Raw genomic sequence first — 18,403 nt, forward strand, 5'->3', positions numbered from 1 at the left:
GCCAGGGCAGGACCGGGAAGAAGACAGTATTCCAAGATGCTGTCACCACACCTTGACGAAAAGGCCGTCCTCGTAAACCCCCTAAAAAAATCCGCAAACAGGACTTAGTTCCTCCTGTTCCTTTCAGCAACTGCTGTCAGCAGCATTCTTGGTAAGTGCAGGTGACCTGGCAGCACACAAATAAGCAAACCCTTTCTGAAGGTCAACCTACTCTCCAGGCACCGGAAAAAATGGACTGAGAGTTTCTTGGCAGGTCAGACACAATCACAACATTAATTTGAAAAGCAAGGTTTTTCACCTGCCACCACCCTAGGCAAGCTGTTTCTTAGCACTGTTGGCTAATCAGTTTTATCAGTTCTCCCTCATCTTTTTTCCTGCACTTACCAGAAGGTGTGAAATCAAGAACAGTCTCTTCAAACAACTCAGTCCATCATGAATGCAAGAGACTTCTATGCCTCCAGGATCCAACTGTGGTTCATTCATTTAAATAATAAATAGTTGGATATTTAAAATGGATGCTTTCCTTTTTTTTTTTTTTTTGCAAGGGCTGCAGATGCTTGATGGACTCAATTTAAACATACAGTTCTCCAGAAGGTTTATGTCTTACAGATGGAGAAACTGAAGAAAGTCAGGTCCAGAATAGCTGTTTTTCTATGATTTTCAAAGTAGGAAATACTAGGGGCATAGATATTTACACAGTCAAAAAAAATAGTATTACTTGTACTATTGCTATAGTGTTGTATTTTCTACTGGTAGTATTAGACGTTATTAGACTGTAGTTATTATCTCAGTGGGTATGGATTAAGGCATACAGCAATGCCTCTGGCCCAGCAGGAATTATGCCAGTGTCTGTACCTGGTCTGAAAAGATCACCAAGGTCTCCTGAATTCAACCTGCTTTGCTGCTGCTGACTAAAAGTTTTTGACCATGCTGGAGAACAGCTTTAGCATAGAAAGGCCTCTTGAGCTGTTATTGTTGAAAGTCCAAAAGATCGTGGCTGTTTTTTGCACTTTCCTAGTGACCCAAGGCAAGCTACATGGATTCTCCATGCCTCTGCCTCGTAAAGATGTTATCAGGTCTAGTATATTAAGAGATGCTCAGATAGTAGCTTTAATAGGGCCAAGGGAGAGACGTAGGGAGGTGAAGACTAAGCTAGTATAACAGAGCTGGGGAAGGATTATCTGCTGCTCACCCACCCTGCACAGCCACATTCCTGCTCCATCTTCCATGCACACACATATTGTGTTGTGCAGTGAGGCTTTTCACTCTCAAAACAGGCAGAGGGGGAGCCTGCAATTAGCTCTGCTCTGCCAGGCATTAAGTCACTGAGAATTCACTAAAAGCAACTAAAATGCCTGCTCCCTGATTATGAAATCTCCCTAAGGTAACTGCGCCTGCCACGCACCCTGGGCAAGGCTGGATGAGCAAGGTTGGTGAAGGCGGGTTCATGCCATGCCATCTCGACACAGCTCACTCCCATCCTGTCATTCAACAGTTCTGGGTGGCATAATCATTTGGGAGATCATGGGCTGGAACAAGGCACTGTCCCCACAAGCTTTGCCTCGCAGCTCTGCCAGGATTACGCTCTCTTGGCCCATGAGATCCCTCCTGGATCAATTCTGTCCTTCCTTCAAAGCTAATTCACAGGACCCCTTGAAAAAAACCACATGCTGCACCCATCTCTACTCCCTAGAATCACTGTGACCCTCAGCACTGGGGTTTATGCAGCTCTGTGGATGGTCCTCCATACCCAGGGTCATTTGGTTGCATCTATGCATCTGCACCACAGCAGAGTCAGAAACGCTGGGGCTCTGCCCTGCTTTGGTGCTCAAGGACTGGTAAATGTCTGGTATGGAAGGAGAATGTTTTGCTCATGCTCCACTTGCTGTTTTCATTAGAGATTCGATCCGGTCTCAAGGGAATTTGTGGAATGAGAAATACACCCAGGGCAGCAGAGTGAAAGCAGAATGAAGGACAAGGAGGAGGCTTGTTTTAATCAGGGGTGACTACACTTTGAGCTGCTTGTAGAAACCCACCTGTCTTCCTGGTTGGCTGCAAGGGGATGTATCTGCAGTTTGAAATAAAAAATACACACATGTATGCCATACAATTGGTGTCTTCTACTAGGAATGTGTCTTCTACTATGAATTCTGTGTTTCTGTGATTCTGTGAATATGTACACAGGTTGTCCTTCAAGCCCACTCTCTGCAGTGTATTAAGGGGAAAATGTTTCTGCGTTTTCACTGACAAATTCAAGTGGGAATGGTGCAGACTCCTGCTGTAATATCCAGCAATATATGTAATATATTTCTGTGGTCAAGAGAAAGGTTCTCATGCTGCTTAAAGTCTTAAAATGTTGAGATTGAGGAAGCAACTATCTTTCTGTCTTTCTTTTTGGTTTTGTTTTGTTTTGTTTTTGCTTTTTATTTAATTGCAATGATTAAAAGTATTCTGAACTGAGAAAGACTTGATTAAAGATTAAAATAGTCATTTGACGTGCGATAACTTTAAAATATCTGACCAATACTATTTCTCTACACATAAAATGAGCTACAGAGATAAGAAAGGAATGTTAGATGACATTCTAAGATTAAAAGTGAGCATTTAAAACAGAACAAATAAAAAAAGGAATACTCCCTGTTCTTCTCTGCATGCCATGAAGTACAGAATGTCATTTTTTTGCTGAGAGCTGATATGTAGTCAAGGCTTCTGGACCAGCTCCAATTGCCTGGTGGTAAAATGGCAGAGCATTTCACAACAGTTTTCACACCCATGTACTATCAAAGAAAGCCGTTTCTCTGCCCTTCATAATCCCATGCACTCAATTTCTCTTCTTTCCAAGTTTTACAACTGGCTGCTCTTCAAATGCAGCAACCCTCACTTTGTCCTTTCAGGAGCCTCCAGAAGGATGAGGAATTGCAGTCATTGCAATGTCCATAGGGACCCACAGCATGATGTTTTCCAGAATCCACTGGAGGCAAAGACTTTCAAGTTAGCTACACGTATGTACAAGTCAAGAGTGCCGTGAGAGCTGCTCCCTAAGCTATTCAAGAAGTGAAGATTTGAAAAGGATTCTAGCTAGTGCCACTAGCATTTGGCACCAAGACAAAGAAGCAGAATAATCCTGTCAAGAAGAAGTATCCAGTGTTCAGTAGCCATTCATAGTGGAGAGCAGGCACACCTGAAGGGCAAGTGGAAAATATTTCTGAATTTCTCAACCTGGAATTCTCAGGACAGCCCTTAATTCACTGTGCTCCAGTGCAGAACATCTCGTTGTCCCAAAACCCTGGAAATTGTGAGGTCCTCAAGCCAAGGACTCAGCAGAAGCCCAGAGAAACCAGCACAGAAACCTCATTGCTTGTCTCAGTCTCCTGTAAGCATGGAAGCTGCAAGCCACACACCTGACGAAAAGGGTAAGCAGATGTGGGGCAGGGAGATACGGCATTTGTTTTGCTGGCTAACACCAGGTACTGGCATTAAAAGCAGTAGAGATTTTTTTTTTTCTGAGTCTCTGAAAACCAAAAGCCTTCCCTCATCCAGGTGGTATCCAGCTCCTATCTTCCTCTCATCTCATCCATATTCCAGCTGCACCAGCTTCAACAGCTACTTCTGTGACTTGTTTTGTATAGATTTCTGTTAAGATCACAAGGTTATCTTGTGGTTACTGTCTTTTCAGTAACCTCCTCTAATGTATAGAAGGAGCTGAGGACACTATGCACAACCGGGATAGGGCTCTTTTCTATCCCAACGCCTGTTTTATATTTTAAAAAATTTAGAAATATTAAGAAATACTTCAAATAATAATTAATAAATAAATTAGAAAATAATGGATCAAAAGATCTGTGAAGCACATTCAGTTGGAATTAAGTGGATGTGTGTGCTAACTCAAAAAATGTTTCATTCTCATAGATGAGTGTTTACTGAGCTCTGAGCCCTGTCCAGCTCTTTAGTAAAGTATACAAGTAGCTTATAATTGAGGGTTAATCATAGAGGATTACAGCTAGCCCAGGAAATTGCCTGGCTACTATAAACACTGCTACAGTCTAGTTTCTGCATAAATAAAAAGAGGTAGATATGCAGCCTAAGCAAAAACGTAAGTTCGTACAGGGCTTATGTCAGGGACACCCACTTCCATGAAAGCTGGGAATTCGTGACTCCTTCCCATACGTTCTCCCAACTTCAGGAAGGCATGCCGGCAATCTCAGAGCAGAGACTGTCAAAACAGTCTCGGAGCACTGTTACTTGCTGCAAAAATGCTTTCAGTGGTGCAGGGAATTTTAAGCACCCCATCTAGGTAGAGAATATAGAATTATACAAAGTGCAGGACATGAGGTGCACAAGGCACACTCTTTTGAAGACTTTGTGATATCCTTCCGGATGTGTACAGTGGCATATCCAAGAGTTGGCATATCCAAGAGTTCCATATAACAAGAGTTCTTACTGCTTTTGCAAACATGTATATACTTCTCCATCATAAGCAATGAATAATGATGCATCTATGGATACTTAAATTACAAGAGAAAAAAAAGACAAATTTTGCCACTATTTGGGTCTCCAACACAATATTTCTTCAGCTTGTGATATTCTTTCGATATTATTACATGGGTTCTCAGGCACAGTTAGTGATAAATCAAACCTAGCATCAAGGAGGCTTTATACAACATGCTCAATTCCTGCTTAACAAAATCTGGAGGAGGGATATATATATCTGCTGATAAGCACAGCAGAAAAATTCTTGTCACCTCTGGGGAACAGGCTCTGGTAATTCCTTTGTACTCACCATTCCTTTGTACTTACCTTCAGTGCCACAGACTTGTCCTGGGCAACTCCAGTTTTGGTATGTGGGTATGTTAAAGTTGAAATCTCCAGCAAAAGACTGAAAAAGAAGATCTTTGCAGAGACTGAAGATGCATTAGTAAATGGTGGTATCATGGAACTATGGTATTTTTGAGGCAGGAGATAGAAACAGTTGTGTAGAAAGTTTTGGGTTAGTGCCACTCAAAAGCTGGTGTAAATCTGTTGCTACAGCACTAATTTGCTCAAGCTAACTGGTTTTTGTTTAATTAAGAACAACTGCTTGGTGATGAGTATCCTGATGAAGAATAATCTCCTCTCTTGGCAGACCTGGGAGTTCTTGACTTGAACCATTCTATCCCAGACCAGATCTGCCCAGATTCTTGGGAAGATGTCTTCAGCCAGTGAGCAGCCCAAGCCCAGTCTGGATCTGCACAACAGTCATCTCTCTTGCTTGTCCATGCAAAGTCCTCAGGTCTAGAGCTGCACATTTGTGTTCTTCTTTGGAAGTCACAATTAACACTTAGACTTAACTTGCTTACTTACCTGTAAAAGTGGGCTTTCAAATCTGTGTGTTTGTGGCATTAAGGGAGACCAGGAGCTACCACACATGACACTTGATTTCCAGCAAGAAAAGACATTTCACCTACAGAGACATTCTAGAGACCATCTCATCTACAGAGGCCATCAGAGAGCATAAAAGAGGAAAGAAGAGAAAAAGAGGACCTGAAGTCTGGGACAGGCATCTATTTCCCAGATGTGAAACACAACTTCTGGTTATTATCCTGCACATGTTCCACCACACTTCCTGTAAGGATTCCCTGAAGGCAATGGGTGCACGAAAAAGAAACCTGCAATGCTGTGTGGGAAATTCCCTGATATCACCATGCTGGTGATTCATGCCTAAGGAAAAAACAGTTGTTCATTTGGACACCTTTGCATCACAGAAATTACACTGAAAAATTTACTTGTGTGCTTCTGGGTGGCAATAAGTGAGATCCTGCTCTGTTTTAGCTCCATCTTCTATGTGGAGAAGAAGAGTCTCATCCACTCCACCTTCATCTAGAATGGAATGCTGAGGCTGAGGCTGAATTTAGGAATAACAACACTGCTGTCCCCAAACAGACCCTGCGCATCACAAGCAACTGAATGTCCCACTTCCATCACCTGTGTTTTCCTGCTCACATCTCTCCAACAATATAGCTAATATTCCGTAGTGAAATAATGAAAAAATAATAATAACATTAGGCTTTTCAGTGTGGACATCTACAAAGTGTGGATGTAGCAAAACTTCTAAAAATATCTAACTTCCCTCCAGTCCATCAAAGATACTTCTTCCTCCATCACATTATTCTATCATTTAATATATCCCAAACCCTCTGGGATTATCCCAGCATGGATTACCCAAAAGGCTCCAAAAGTACTGGAGGTACTGTTACTCAGAAGGGAAATAAACACCAGAAAAAACTTTCAGGTAATTAAATTTATTTCTGTGCCCTACCAAGCACATCATCTACACAACAGTCTGATGAACAGATTGTACTCTAGACCATCAGACATACTCTGTACAAACTCCACCTTAACATCGAGCTCTTTGTTCTCCCTTCTGCTGGTAGAAGACTAGTTCATTTCTTAGGGACCTAAATCTAATTTCTAGCTTTGATTTTTTTCATGGCCATATCCCATACATGTGAGCTGTGTCACGCCAGACAGCTCTTTTCTTCAAGTTGTCTGCTGTTGAACAGGCCCTTAGTCAGCAAGCATTTCTCCTTATGCTGAGAAAACCTGGCTCTTTTAGTCTGATGTGCTGTCCATTCCTTTCTTCATGCTAGCCTTTATGCGTAGGTGATTTTAGCTTCCTTGGGCATGGGTGATCAAAAACTGCAGACAGCACTGCAAGCATGGTCAGTGGCTTGTGTAGTGACCTTAACATTGTACTGTCCTTACTGATAAAGTCCCTAGTCATGACAACCATCTTCATAGCCTCATCAGAGGTGCGTGTCTCATACATTGACTTTGATCCACCAGTACTCCCATCTCTTTCATCTCCTCAGTCATTTACAGCTGACCTCTTAGTTTATAGCAAAAGTTCTTATTATATTATATTATATGCTGTTATTAGTACATGACTTGCATCCAAAGTTGCTTGGTTCCTTACAACATCCTGATCCTTCTCTGCACTGCTGATCCCGCCTAAATTTGCATCATCAGCAAATTTCATTAATCCCATCCTGTTTTGCATCTCTCAAGATCATCAAGGGAAACATTGAAAAGGAGTGCTCCATGACCAGTTCCTGAGTACTGGTGTTCCTCCGGACTGATGTTCCTCCTCCCAACACTTTAAATACTTTTCAACCTTTCAAATTTCAATCCTTTAAAAAGTTCTAGCCCTTTATATTTTTTCAGTTCATTTCCACCATTTTCAGTTTAATAAATATTCCTATACAATACTTCATTGTTACTTTGCTAACTCTTGAAAATCAGCTATGTTAAATCATGGAAGAGCAGCCACGTACCCAACTTTCATGTCATTCTGTTTTTTGTGTCCTTCTGTTTTTCATTATTCTCTACTCCAAAATATGTTCTTATTCCTGCATGCTATTGAGATCGGATAAATTCATCTGAAGGATTTTTACTCACTCATTCTTTAGTATCAGTGGTAAATTCTGATCATGATGATGCCTTCTTGCCCTTGATCAATTTATGAACAATATTTGGGAGAGAACCTGAGCCTGTGGTTCTGTATGTCAATTCTCCAAGAGTTCAAAGTTAGAAAATATCCTACCCTACTTCATCCTGACTTGAATATATTAAACTCTCTTATTCTACCTCAGGTGTGGTTATTTCTATTTATTTCTGGACACTTATTCAAAATAGCCATGTTATCTTTACCCCCAAGGTCAAAAGAATCTTCTTTGTTGAATGAGCGGTTTTGTTTAATGTTCAGTTTTCATCTTATCAAATCTTTACTACTTTCTTTTCTCTCAGTGTAGGAGATGAAGAATGTTAATATTTTAATGTTCTACCTGAGATCTAAATCAGCTTGAATGTTTAAAATTTTCACTTTTTATTTTTCTTGACCTCTGTCATATAATTTTGTTCACTACTCACATTTCCTTTGCATTTTTTTGGCTTCCTGTCCATTTCCAGAATAATCTCTGAAATATTTATTTGCCCATATTAGCCCACGGTTATTCCCCTGTAGACTCTTTTTTCACCCATTTTGTCTCTTTACTAGGGGAACAAACCCCACACAGGTTTCTGAATCTTTGATTTTAGGGAACCTCAGGTTTGGGGAGCCTCCACATCCTTAAACTCACAGTTCACTTACCCCTTCTTCAGACACTAGAATTTAGCTGCATTTATCTTTAATATCTGTTTAGTTTAAACTAAATGAATTCAACACTAAGTTACTTATCCAAGTGTGTCAGACAGCTGAGCCTATCCATCAGAGTATGGCATCTCAAAAACTTCTCTGCAAAAAGAGGATAAATGGGTGACGAATGGAAGAGATCAACAGCCGGTGCTGTAGGCAAATAAAAGGAGCTTAAGTTAAAAAGAAGATTAAAATGAAACTTAACAGTTGGTTCTGAGCAGGCTCTGGGGATGTGTGGGATGCTGCAAGAAGACACACATAAAGAACGCAGAGGGAGAGACCACTGGCTGTGGTCATTTCAATTGCAAAGCCGCTACTGAATAAGGAAGGAGCCTGGTTCTTCTAAGAGGGACTGGGAAGACATGCACAGTGCTGCACTGGGCATTTCCTTCTCCAGCTTGAGTGAGAATGTCCTCTCATTCAATGCACTGACCCAAGGGCAAGTATGTCGAGGAAGAGATTAATGACCAAGTCCCAGCTGGGACACATTATCCTATGCAGATGTCATTTGTAGACACTTCCTAAAGCATGAGGGGAGGATGGAGAATATTAATTACTGCAAAGACTCAACACCATGCACCAGAGCCACTCTTATCTTAGAAATTCAAGAACATCCATAGCTTTGCTCATGGGCAATTGGGCAGGTCTCTAATGACTGATGCTTTACTATTAAATTCACAGCAGATTTATTGTGCTGTAAGTTGTGTGTGCTCCCTTCTGGGAGGAGCAGCTCCTTGAGACTTTCCTCTCCACATTCTCTCTGAACCCTGCTTCCTATGGGCTGATAAAGGAATGTTTTTACCACTAGTGGTGTTTTTTGAGGAGGATTGACTCTGTGCCATCCAAGACAACATGCTCTGGGGTGAAACACATCTGACCAAATGCATGTATTTACCATGCAGAAGTCTCCAGGGAGCTAGTGCTCCCCATGCCTTTCAAAGCCAGTGAAGAGAAACAAGTGCCATTCATTTGTTCATGAGGCAAGTGTCTAAATTAGATCAGATGAATTATGCCTGTGTCTATTTGGCTGTAAAAAAAAAAATGATGATTCATCTATCCTGTAGAAGGCTACAGTTAAGTAAGATAACTCCCACTTGTCATTCTGCGGCCTGCTTCAATCTGTTTTGACTGTGCAGATTTCTGTAGGATATTTTCTTCCTCATTTTTTATTAATTGGCCCTCCCACAACTTCTGGTCCTATGAAGATGGCTATGGCCACATAGATCTCAATAAGGAGGACTGGCTTCTTTGCAACGCTAGTCCCATGGGTACTAAATACCCATGTCAATAGGCACAATAAGTTGTTTCTTTTATTTAGGAAGTCTCATTATTTAGACTAACTTAGAGCAAGGTATCTAGGTCCCTATCTGGTAACAGCCATTGCTGCCAACACAGGAGATACACCAGAAGTGGTGTGAGGAACATCCTTACTGGTAATGTAAAGTGAGACTTGCCTGTCAAAGGCACTGATACTGATAATGCAGTGACAACAAAGCAATTTTAGTTTTGGTGCTCAGTTACTAGCTCAGTGTCAGTGTCCACTTTTGACAAAAGCAAGCAATGTCTTAAGTTATATGGGAAAAAATTCAGTTTCCTCTGTATACCCAAATCCCAGTAAAAAAAAAAAAAAAAAAAGAAGAGAGTTTCTGCTAAGGTGAGCGAGGTATCAGGCTCTTCATCCCGGCCAGTCTTTGCATGTTCTCCTCTCCCAAAATGCTGCAGAGAGTTGCACAACGAATGACAGTGCCATCAGCAGAGGCCATGGCATTTGAGACTCCCAGTTAGCATCAGTTCCAGTGAGCACACTCAATGGTCAGCTCAATGTCTTGTTCATCATGATAAGACAGATACAGTCAAAAGGACCTTTTCAGTGCCTGATTCTTAGATATCCATCCCTCTGGGGCAGAATTCAAAACTGCATGTTGGGCTCTTGAATTCCCTCTACAAATGCCTAGCAGAATTATATTCCTCCTAGCACTGATGAAACACAGCTGGCAAGGTGATGCCTGAAGGGTTTGCTCTCATCCCTGCATCTAGAAGCAAAGAAAGTGTTGAGAATAGGGGCGGGGGATAAGATTTTCTCCTCAGACCACCTGCAGGAACAAAAAGTCCATATCCTCACACTGCCCTTTTTGCTCTCAACACCAAACAGACTTCATTTCCCTTCCTAAAATTACAGCAGGGGTGGAGGAGTTCCTCCCATCTGTACCTATGGACCTGTTTTTTGGTTTAGAGATTATCATGCATAAGCCAGCATGTGAGATATATAAGTACTATTTCCTTCTCTTCCTGGAGAGATTTGATTTCCTGTTCATGCCTTCAGACAGGGATTGTAAACCAATAAAATGAAGCACACGCTTGGGCAAAAAGGGCCTCTGGATCAGAGCAAGGAGTGCGACTTTCTCTTAATGCTTTGATATTCCCCTATGTGGAGAAGCCTGTGTATTACATATATGTAAATATACATATATATAAAAGGAAAAAATACTGAAAGAGCTCCTAGGAGAATGATGTTCACCAAGTCATGGTCACACTTTCACCATCTCTCCGGCCCAAAAAAGCCTGCATTCCTTTCTGCCTATTGGCACTTTTTCATAAGGAGGGTGGAGAGCTGCTCCACCCAGACAAGCCTATAGTCTTGTTATTAGCTCACACCCTTGGGAGGCAGGAGCTTCAGTTGTCTGAACACATCATCAAGCATCACTGCAGCCATGGTCATGGAAAGTGCAGCTCCCCACTGCTGAGTCACCACCAATGACAGCAGAGCCCATTGTCATCCCAATAATGCCCAACAAAAACACACCATATCTTCATCCCAAGAGCTAAACAAATAGCTGGATCATTGTACTAATCAGTAGTGTCTCTAGTTTACTATAACTCATCCATCACTACGATATCTGGGAAGCTGATGGCAGATTTCAGGCACAGTTCCCAAGAATAACATTGACTCCAGGTAGATTGACACTCAAAATTGAGTTTTGGCTCCAGTTCCATGACCACAGGGGCCAAGACAGTTGTTTTTATGTACATCTCAGGCCAAATGGATCCGTTCTGTTAGCATCTGGAATGAGGGTGGCCGTTGCTGCAAGACACCGTTGAGCTCTGGAGTGGGCAATATACAGTGAAGCTAGTAAATCCAGGATAGTTTAGAGAAAAATGACAGGAAGGATTAAGGCACTGGAAGACAGACCTCCCAGGGAAGGAAGTCAAGAGCCCACCAAAGTGTGTCAAAGGCATATCCTAGTTGAAATGCATCTCTATGGGGGAGAGCGAAATTGCAGTGGTGAGTTGGTAAGTCGAGGTGTAGTAAGAGCCACTGGCTGAGTAAATTGTACCTCAGACTAGAAATACAGGGCTTATTTTACACACCACTGATAAATGGTTGCTGGAACAGCATATTAAAGCTTGTAGTATGCTATCATGGGACATGTCTAAAAAAATCGAGTTTCTTTTTCAACAAAACAAGAATTATCTGTAAAGGAGTCAGATCAGATAGATAATTATAAAAGACACTGTCTTCTTGCCTATAAACACCAAGCTAACTTCATCTGCCTTTCCTCACATAGGTGATAAGCAGAGAGTGATTATCTCTACCTCAATTACCTTATTTACAAGGTTAGTCCCACAGCGAGAGGCTTGTGATATTGGATTGATACCACTGAAAAATCAGACAAGATTTTGGGCACACAAACCCTTTTCTCTGCATGCCACATCTCATTCATATTCTCACATCCTTAGACCTGCGAAGACATTTTAATTGGAATCCCTTATGGCTCCTGTCAGATAGCATTCAAAAACTTGCCCAGAATTTATTCCATTCCAGACAAAGACAAATCAATATCTAAACTCTCCTGAGTCCTAAGAGCTGTCTAAGGCTGTCCTACTGGTTATTTGCCCCACATATTTACCAAGCTCCATTTTAAAGCAGGTGGGACTTGCACTTTGCCTCTGCTTTTGGAAAGAACCCATTTTTTCTGAGTATTTAAAAATCTGCTTCTGATTGTTGGACTCAATAACTCATGCTAGTCTAAACTCTATTCCAGTGTGATCTTTTAACCTAAGTAGCTTTTCCTTCTATAGTTCTTGCTAATTGCAGTATACCGTGTGCAACAAAACATATATCCTATCAACTTCTGCTCTGCCAAGGTAAATGAGGCAAGTATCTTCTCATGTGGTCTTTCGTGGTTGATCCCATTTCCCCAGTTTTCCCATTAATGCTCACTTAGTGCACTTCTTCCATCAGGTTCACATTTTTCTATACCAAGACAATGAAATTGCAGGTGAAAAGTCGTCAGGTCCTTGTACAACAGCTTTACCACTACGCTAATTGCCTTGCTAACCTCCTTCCTTACAGCCTAGTGTGCAACTTGATATTCAGAGCTCCATCACAGTCACAGTTACCTTTAGATTAGCTAATAACTGTAGCTCTTTCCTTTGCTTGGCATTTTTACCAGCAAATTCTCTCCATGAAGTTTTGCATTTCCATTTAGTCAGCCAGTCTGCAAGAGTCTTAACAGCTCCAGCACTGGTGGCTTCTCAACCTTGTTCTTTACAGCCAGATCTCAACATCCCAGGTTCAGATACCACCACAATGGAAAACCTCCGTCTTGCAGGACAGACTCATCTAGTTCCTTATTTATATTACTATTCCTTATATCACATTGAGTTATTCCATCATTTTCTCAGTATGCAACACCTTTCAAGCACAGGTGGACAATGCTAATGTGCTATTGTGGACATCTTCTCTTTAGCAGCTGCTCATAGTCTGTCAAGGAGCCTTTTAGTGGTGTGAACGCTGTTTTGTCAACCCTGCTCTGCTTACGTATTAAGACATGGCTACCTTGAATGCCTGGAGTATTGACTCTGCTCTAGTTTCATGAGCATTAATTAAGATATTGCTCAAATGTGGCTTGTAGTCCACATTTAGGATCTGAAGGATCTGGATGTAACCAGGTCTGCTAGCTTTCAGCACGTGGAGCCTTTTCTAAACAACCAGGGAGGTGTGTTTGTGCTTATTTTCTTTGTGCTCCTAATCTCTAGTGGCCCAGCAAAATAAATTAAATGTAAATGATGATTTTCACTCTCAGAACTGGTTTCCTTATCCCTCAGGAACCCAACTACGGAAGAAAAGCAAGCATGCCATCATGTCACCACAGCCTGTGTCATCTGCAACCGTGGAAATTTTCATTAGCAATGCTTCTTAAGAAACTGCAAGGTCTTGAGAGAGCAGCACTCTCCCAAAATGTCTCAAATCAGGAAAAGAGATAGACTCATGACAATGCTTGTAATAGCTGCACACACAGCCATAATGGGACTGAGAAAAATAACCCACAGTTATAAAACCAGCTGGTACATTGACATTATCTCCATCCCTCAGGTCTCTGAGTACTTGACAGTGATTCACAAATTTCTTTGTGCGTGTGTGTGTGTGTGTGTGTGTTACTTGGTTGTTTCACAGGAAATTGCATAATGCTGGAGTTTTCCACTCTAGATCAGAATAAGAGCGACGACACCAGGTTACCTTCTCTCGTGAAACACAAGATGTCCTTGACTTAATCAAAATGGAGCAGCCAAGTATTTTCCATAATTCCAGACTTTTAAAGATGCTTCTGCAAATATTGTGTACGGTATGAAAAAGGTCACTATGAAAAGATTACCTGGCAACACATAGAGGGAAACTTTTCATTAGGAATTCCCCAGTCTCCACCAGGATCGGGAAACTGGCTAAGCTTCTGTGTTGCACTCTTGGAGCAAGCACATCACATGTCCACACCCCAGCTGCTGAGTAAGCTACACTGTCAACTCCCTTAATTTTGGGCTGGAAAGGGGATGAAGCCCTCTCTGCCCACTTATCTGAGACTCCTGTCTCAGACAAATTAGATGTCAAACTGCTAGCTGGCACAGAGAGGAAAAGGGTCCAGGAAATGCTTCTTATCATCATGAATTTATGATGAAAAGCCATCTTGGTCTGCATCAATGTGGAGCTTTCTCAAATGTATTCAGGCAAATGTGTCCCAGTCTAGTCATAACTGCACTGGAAATAGGAATATAGACAAGCTCTGCACAGATCTATCTAAAACCAGATTTACAGCTGCCAGCCCAGGGAACGGTGGGCATAAAAACACAGCACAGGTCTTGGGGAGGTTGAGCCAATGCAGGTGAGAGCCCAGCCTGCTGCCACTTGCATTTTGCCTGCTGTTACCCAACATGACCCGCACATGGTGTAATCTGGTTTTCAGCTCGCAAAGCCAGATTTGAAGGAACAAATATACCTTGTCACATTCCCCATCCAAGAAACTGCACAGGGCCACTGCTTGCATTGCAAGACATTGTTTTGCCTCCTGCATGAGAACAGCCTCAGGACATAAACCTGAAGAGGAGAGATGAGGTATGGCAGGAGTCTGCTTGTCACGGCGATGTCATCTCCTCTGCAGACAGGGAACTTGTTTCACTACAATTCCCAATCCAGCCTGGAGCTGGGCTCTCCCCTGATCAACCCAAGGGAATCCGCCCACAGGATCAAAAGAAGGTGGAGGGTGAAGGGCATATAAAGCTACCTGGGCTCAGCTCTCCCTTATTGACCAGAGTGCACAGATCTGCTCACATCATGAAGACCCTTCTGGCTGGTTTGCTGCTTGGCCTTGCATATGTGGAGTTGGGTAAGACCGTAATTCCAGTTAATTTTAGAAAGATTTTGGAAAGCTCATTAAACTACCAGCTCCACAGTTTAAACTAATTCCTATTGGCTAGGACATAGAAAGAGATGGGGAACCTTCCTTGCTTCTGTCTGGGCTTGGTCCTTGCGGGATGAGGGTCTTGGGCCATCTAGTGGGGGGATCCAGTCATGGTTGTGTTCCTACTGAGCCTTTTGGGGACCTGCTGCAAATGCCTCCTTGGCCTGGGAGAGTAGCCCCTGAGGTGATACCAGCCCCATGGTTTTTAACCTGCAGCTCCAGAAATCTGCACGCTGTTTCAAGGGGTCTCTGAAAAATATTGAAGAAAAGGCAGCCTGGCTAGAGGTATTAGACTTCCATCCAGAGTCCTGTTCACCTGGAGTTCAGAGGGTTGCAAATGGAAGAAGGCTAAAAGGTTAAAAGAAGGCTAAAATCTGCAAACCCCTGCTTGCAGAAATGTCTTCTCTCTTGTCTTCTTAAGGCTGTCTTGATTTTTTATTTGCCTACCCTTATTCCTCCTTCCATCCATCTTGAAAGCAAATCCATCTGCTCGCTATTTCCTTACAGGCTCTGGAATGAAACAGGACAGCTGCAGTTACTTCCATACAGCTATTGCGGTCTGTGTCACTTCAGTGCCTGTATTTTTTTTCTTTCAGACACTTCATTGGTGTCTTAATATGTCTATTTCTTTTCCTACCTCTGGTTTAATGCTGTTGTGGGTTTAATGGGTTTTCTGTGGACCTGACAGAATAGGTTTCTACACACCCATATCTGAGTTTGCTTTGTGGAAACAGATAAGCATCAGCACCCTCTGTTTTATAGTTAAGACTGAGGCAGAGATAAGGGAAACAACTTTTCTGTGCTCATGCAGCAGGAGGCAGCTAGGGAAGGAAGAGTTCTTATAGCTTAGGAGTATATCTGGAGCTCAAACAACACCATTCATCTTCCAGACTTTTTAAATTAAGGGGTAAAAAGTGCTGTCAGACAGTGGTGGACTGCAGTTTCTGGCCTCAGGGTAGGACACAGCACTGCCCTCTATCTTTATATCTTCTCTTATTCTATGGTCCTTACAGTTTCAGACTTTCTTCTTTCGCTTCTGTCTTCCCAAGAAACCAGAGTCCCGCACCTAATTAATGAAATATAAGGGGAATCTGATGTCTGTCTTGCTTAAAACTGTTCTTAATTGGAAGTGACTCCACCAGAGCTCACGCTCGGCTCACCTGTAAAAATGGTGAGCTCAAAGGTTACTTGAATTCTTTAAACTATTAGCACTGCATTCATACATAAGCTGGTCCTGCATATTCAAAAATAATCCTTATCTTTGGAGCTGACAGCTCTGTGATTTTTTTCCCTACGAGCGCTACGTTTTAAAATGTAAAACCATCTCCTGTGGGTCAGCTGGAATTGATATATCAAGATACTCCGCTCATTTAAACCAGGACAGCTCCACTGATCCTGTTTACAAACGATAGGGTCACAACCAGCCTAGTTCCTCATACTTCTCGACTTGAAAAGTAGCCCTTCTTACCTCAACAAAGGGGATGGAAAAGGCTCTTGCATCATTGTGGTCTCTCTCACATTGCTTAAGGCTGGATTTTCCAAAGAGGTGCAAAGGGAAATAGATGTCCTGGAAATGAATCCGAGAGTTAGACGTTCAAACAGCTGCCTTCAAAAAGATTTATCAAAAAAGCCCCAGAGGTGTCTCTGCTTCAGGAAAGCATCGTCTTTCTGCAGTTTTGCCAATAGATGGCGGTGAACACATGTGGGTTATTCTGTGTCATGCACCTAAATAATCTCAGAATGATCACAGATGATAGGACAGGAAATCCGAGCAGCCATGATCCTCCAAGGATCCTGCTAACACTGTTTATCCCTCTATATCCCCACACTTTTTAGGCTGATAAACCCAAAGATATTGTTCATGCCAAGGCTTCTGAGACACTAACTCTGTCCTTGGAGTACAGGGATTTGTGACTTTTCCCCCTGAGGTTTCAAAGCTTTTCTACTTCTCCAGCTGCGCTCGGTTTCCAGGATCGCTACATCTCTGTTGGAGGTCCAACACTTATTCCCAACCGTGGGGCAGAAAAGCTACAGACTCGCTGTCTCTTTGCTGCAATGATCAACTCGCACCCTGTTTTTGTTCCCCTCTACAGCCCAGTCCTTACGATGCTACACGTGTAAAGAACCCACGGACATTTCTCTGTGCAAAAACGTCACCCTGTGCCCCTTGAAAGCCAACGCATGCACAACAACAATGCTCTCCGTAGACACGGGTAAGTCTCATTGCTTGTTGAGAGAAGTCACAGCAAGAGATGCATCCTTCACACACCGAATTATTTCATGAACTTCCCCACGCTGCCCTCTGACCTTCCTAGTCCCCATGACGGATTGCTCTTTAACTTCCCTATAGGAATCTAGGTGGAGTCATCTAAAATTAGGGATGGGAACAAGAGGAATCCATTAGACTCACCGCTTCATAGTAAAGCATACAGAATTCCACTTACTTATTTTCTTTTGACTTTTCTATCCCTGTGCTGTCCCTGGAGGAGCTGAACCTACAGCTGTGTGTGAGCATGACATAGAAATCCAGCATTCTGTCCTTGCTTGTGTGCAGAGATGCTTTCACTATGTAACACAGGAGAAAAACAGCATGACCATGCCAGCATTACGCCAGCGCACCTGGACTACAGATGCTCAGCTTCTTATATATTCCACTTTATTTACATTTAAACACCTTTTATTAAGTCTCCCCATCACTGTACCAGCATGAAGCCCATGCTGTCTGTTGAGATGTGTCTAAACTTACCTTTCCTGCTTCTTTCTCTCCCTTCTCCCTCTCCCTTTTCTTCTTTCTGTCCACTTTAGGCTACCCCTTTTTCGGCAACATCACCGTGATCAGATCCTGCACAGAGAACTGCATTGCCTCTAGTGGGATAGGGGCCAACCGCCCCATGTCGTGCTGCTACACTGACCTCTGCAATGATGACAGCTCCAGCAGCCCAGGGCTGAGGACCAGCTACACAGCACTGAGCATCACAGCCCTGCTCCTCATCATGGTCTTCAAGCCCACTCTGTAACTCCATGGCCTCCCAGGCTGCAGATGATGCATCTTCTCCCTGATGGCCTTGTGAACTTGCAGATACCTTAAGAATAACAATCTTGACTCAACTATGGCTTCATCCATCTTTACAGCTGTAGATTTAAACAGATAGCTAAAAATTGGGACATTGAGCCCTGAAACCCTCGAATTTCCAGCTTCTAAGCAGATGTTTTTTGCTTTGAGCTGCATCTCATTGCCAGGACCCACAGAGTCACAGAATCGCAGAATGGTTGAGGTTGGAAGGGACCTCTAGAGATCATCTAGTCCAACCTCCCTGCTCAAGCAAGGACATCTACAGCACATGGCACAGTGTGGCATCCAGGTGGGTTTTGAAGATCTCCAGAGAAGGAGATTCCACAACCTCTCTGGGCAGTCCCCATGGGTCCATGGACAGTCTCCATGTGTCCTCAAGACCTGCTTAGCAAAGTGCTGTTTGCAGTTGCAGAAACCCAAAGTCTA

At 42.7% G+C, this 18,403-nt stretch overlaps 1 protein-coding gene across 1 annotated transcript; it reads left to right on the plus strand.

Annotated features, from left to right (window-relative positions):
• The first annotated feature begins 14,652 nt into the window (after positions 1-14,652).
• On the plus strand, positions 14,653-17,921 carry LOC104580393 (secreted Ly-6/uPAR-related protein 1). Its single transcript, XM_010227888.2, has 3 exons — positions 14,653-14,829; positions 16,998-17,117; positions 17,710-17,921. The coding sequence occupies exons 1-3, from the start codon at positions 14,778-14,780 to the stop codon at positions 17,919-17,921; spliced, it is 384 nt and encodes a 127-aa protein (XP_010226190.1). The 5' UTR covers positions 14,653-14,777.
• Positions 17,922-18,403: the final 482 nt, after the last annotated feature.

Source organism: Tinamus guttatus, unplaced genomic scaffold (assembly GCF_059628265.1).
Source record: "Tinamus guttatus ecotype Peru unplaced genomic scaffold, ASM5962826v1 Tinamus_guttatus_pri_ptg000032l, whole genome shotgun sequence".
Lineage (NCBI taxonomy): Eukaryota > Metazoa > Chordata > Aves > Tinamiformes > Tinamidae > Tinamus > Tinamus guttatus.

Bases quoted from the DNA above. Each gene is read 5' to 3' on its own strand.
- LOC104580393 (XM_010227888.2), top strand. From the start codon at position 14,778: ATGAAGACCCTTCTGGCTGGTTTGCTGCTTGGCCTTGCATATGTGGAG. The intron at 14,830-16,997 runs GTAAGACCGTAA...TCCCCTCTACAG, and splicing joins CCTTGCATATGTGGAGTTGG to CCCAGTCCTTACGATGCTAC. The intron at 17,118-17,709 runs GTAAGTCTCATT...TGTCCACTTTAG, and splicing joins AATGCTCTCCGTAGACACGG to GCTACCCCTTTTTCGGCAAC.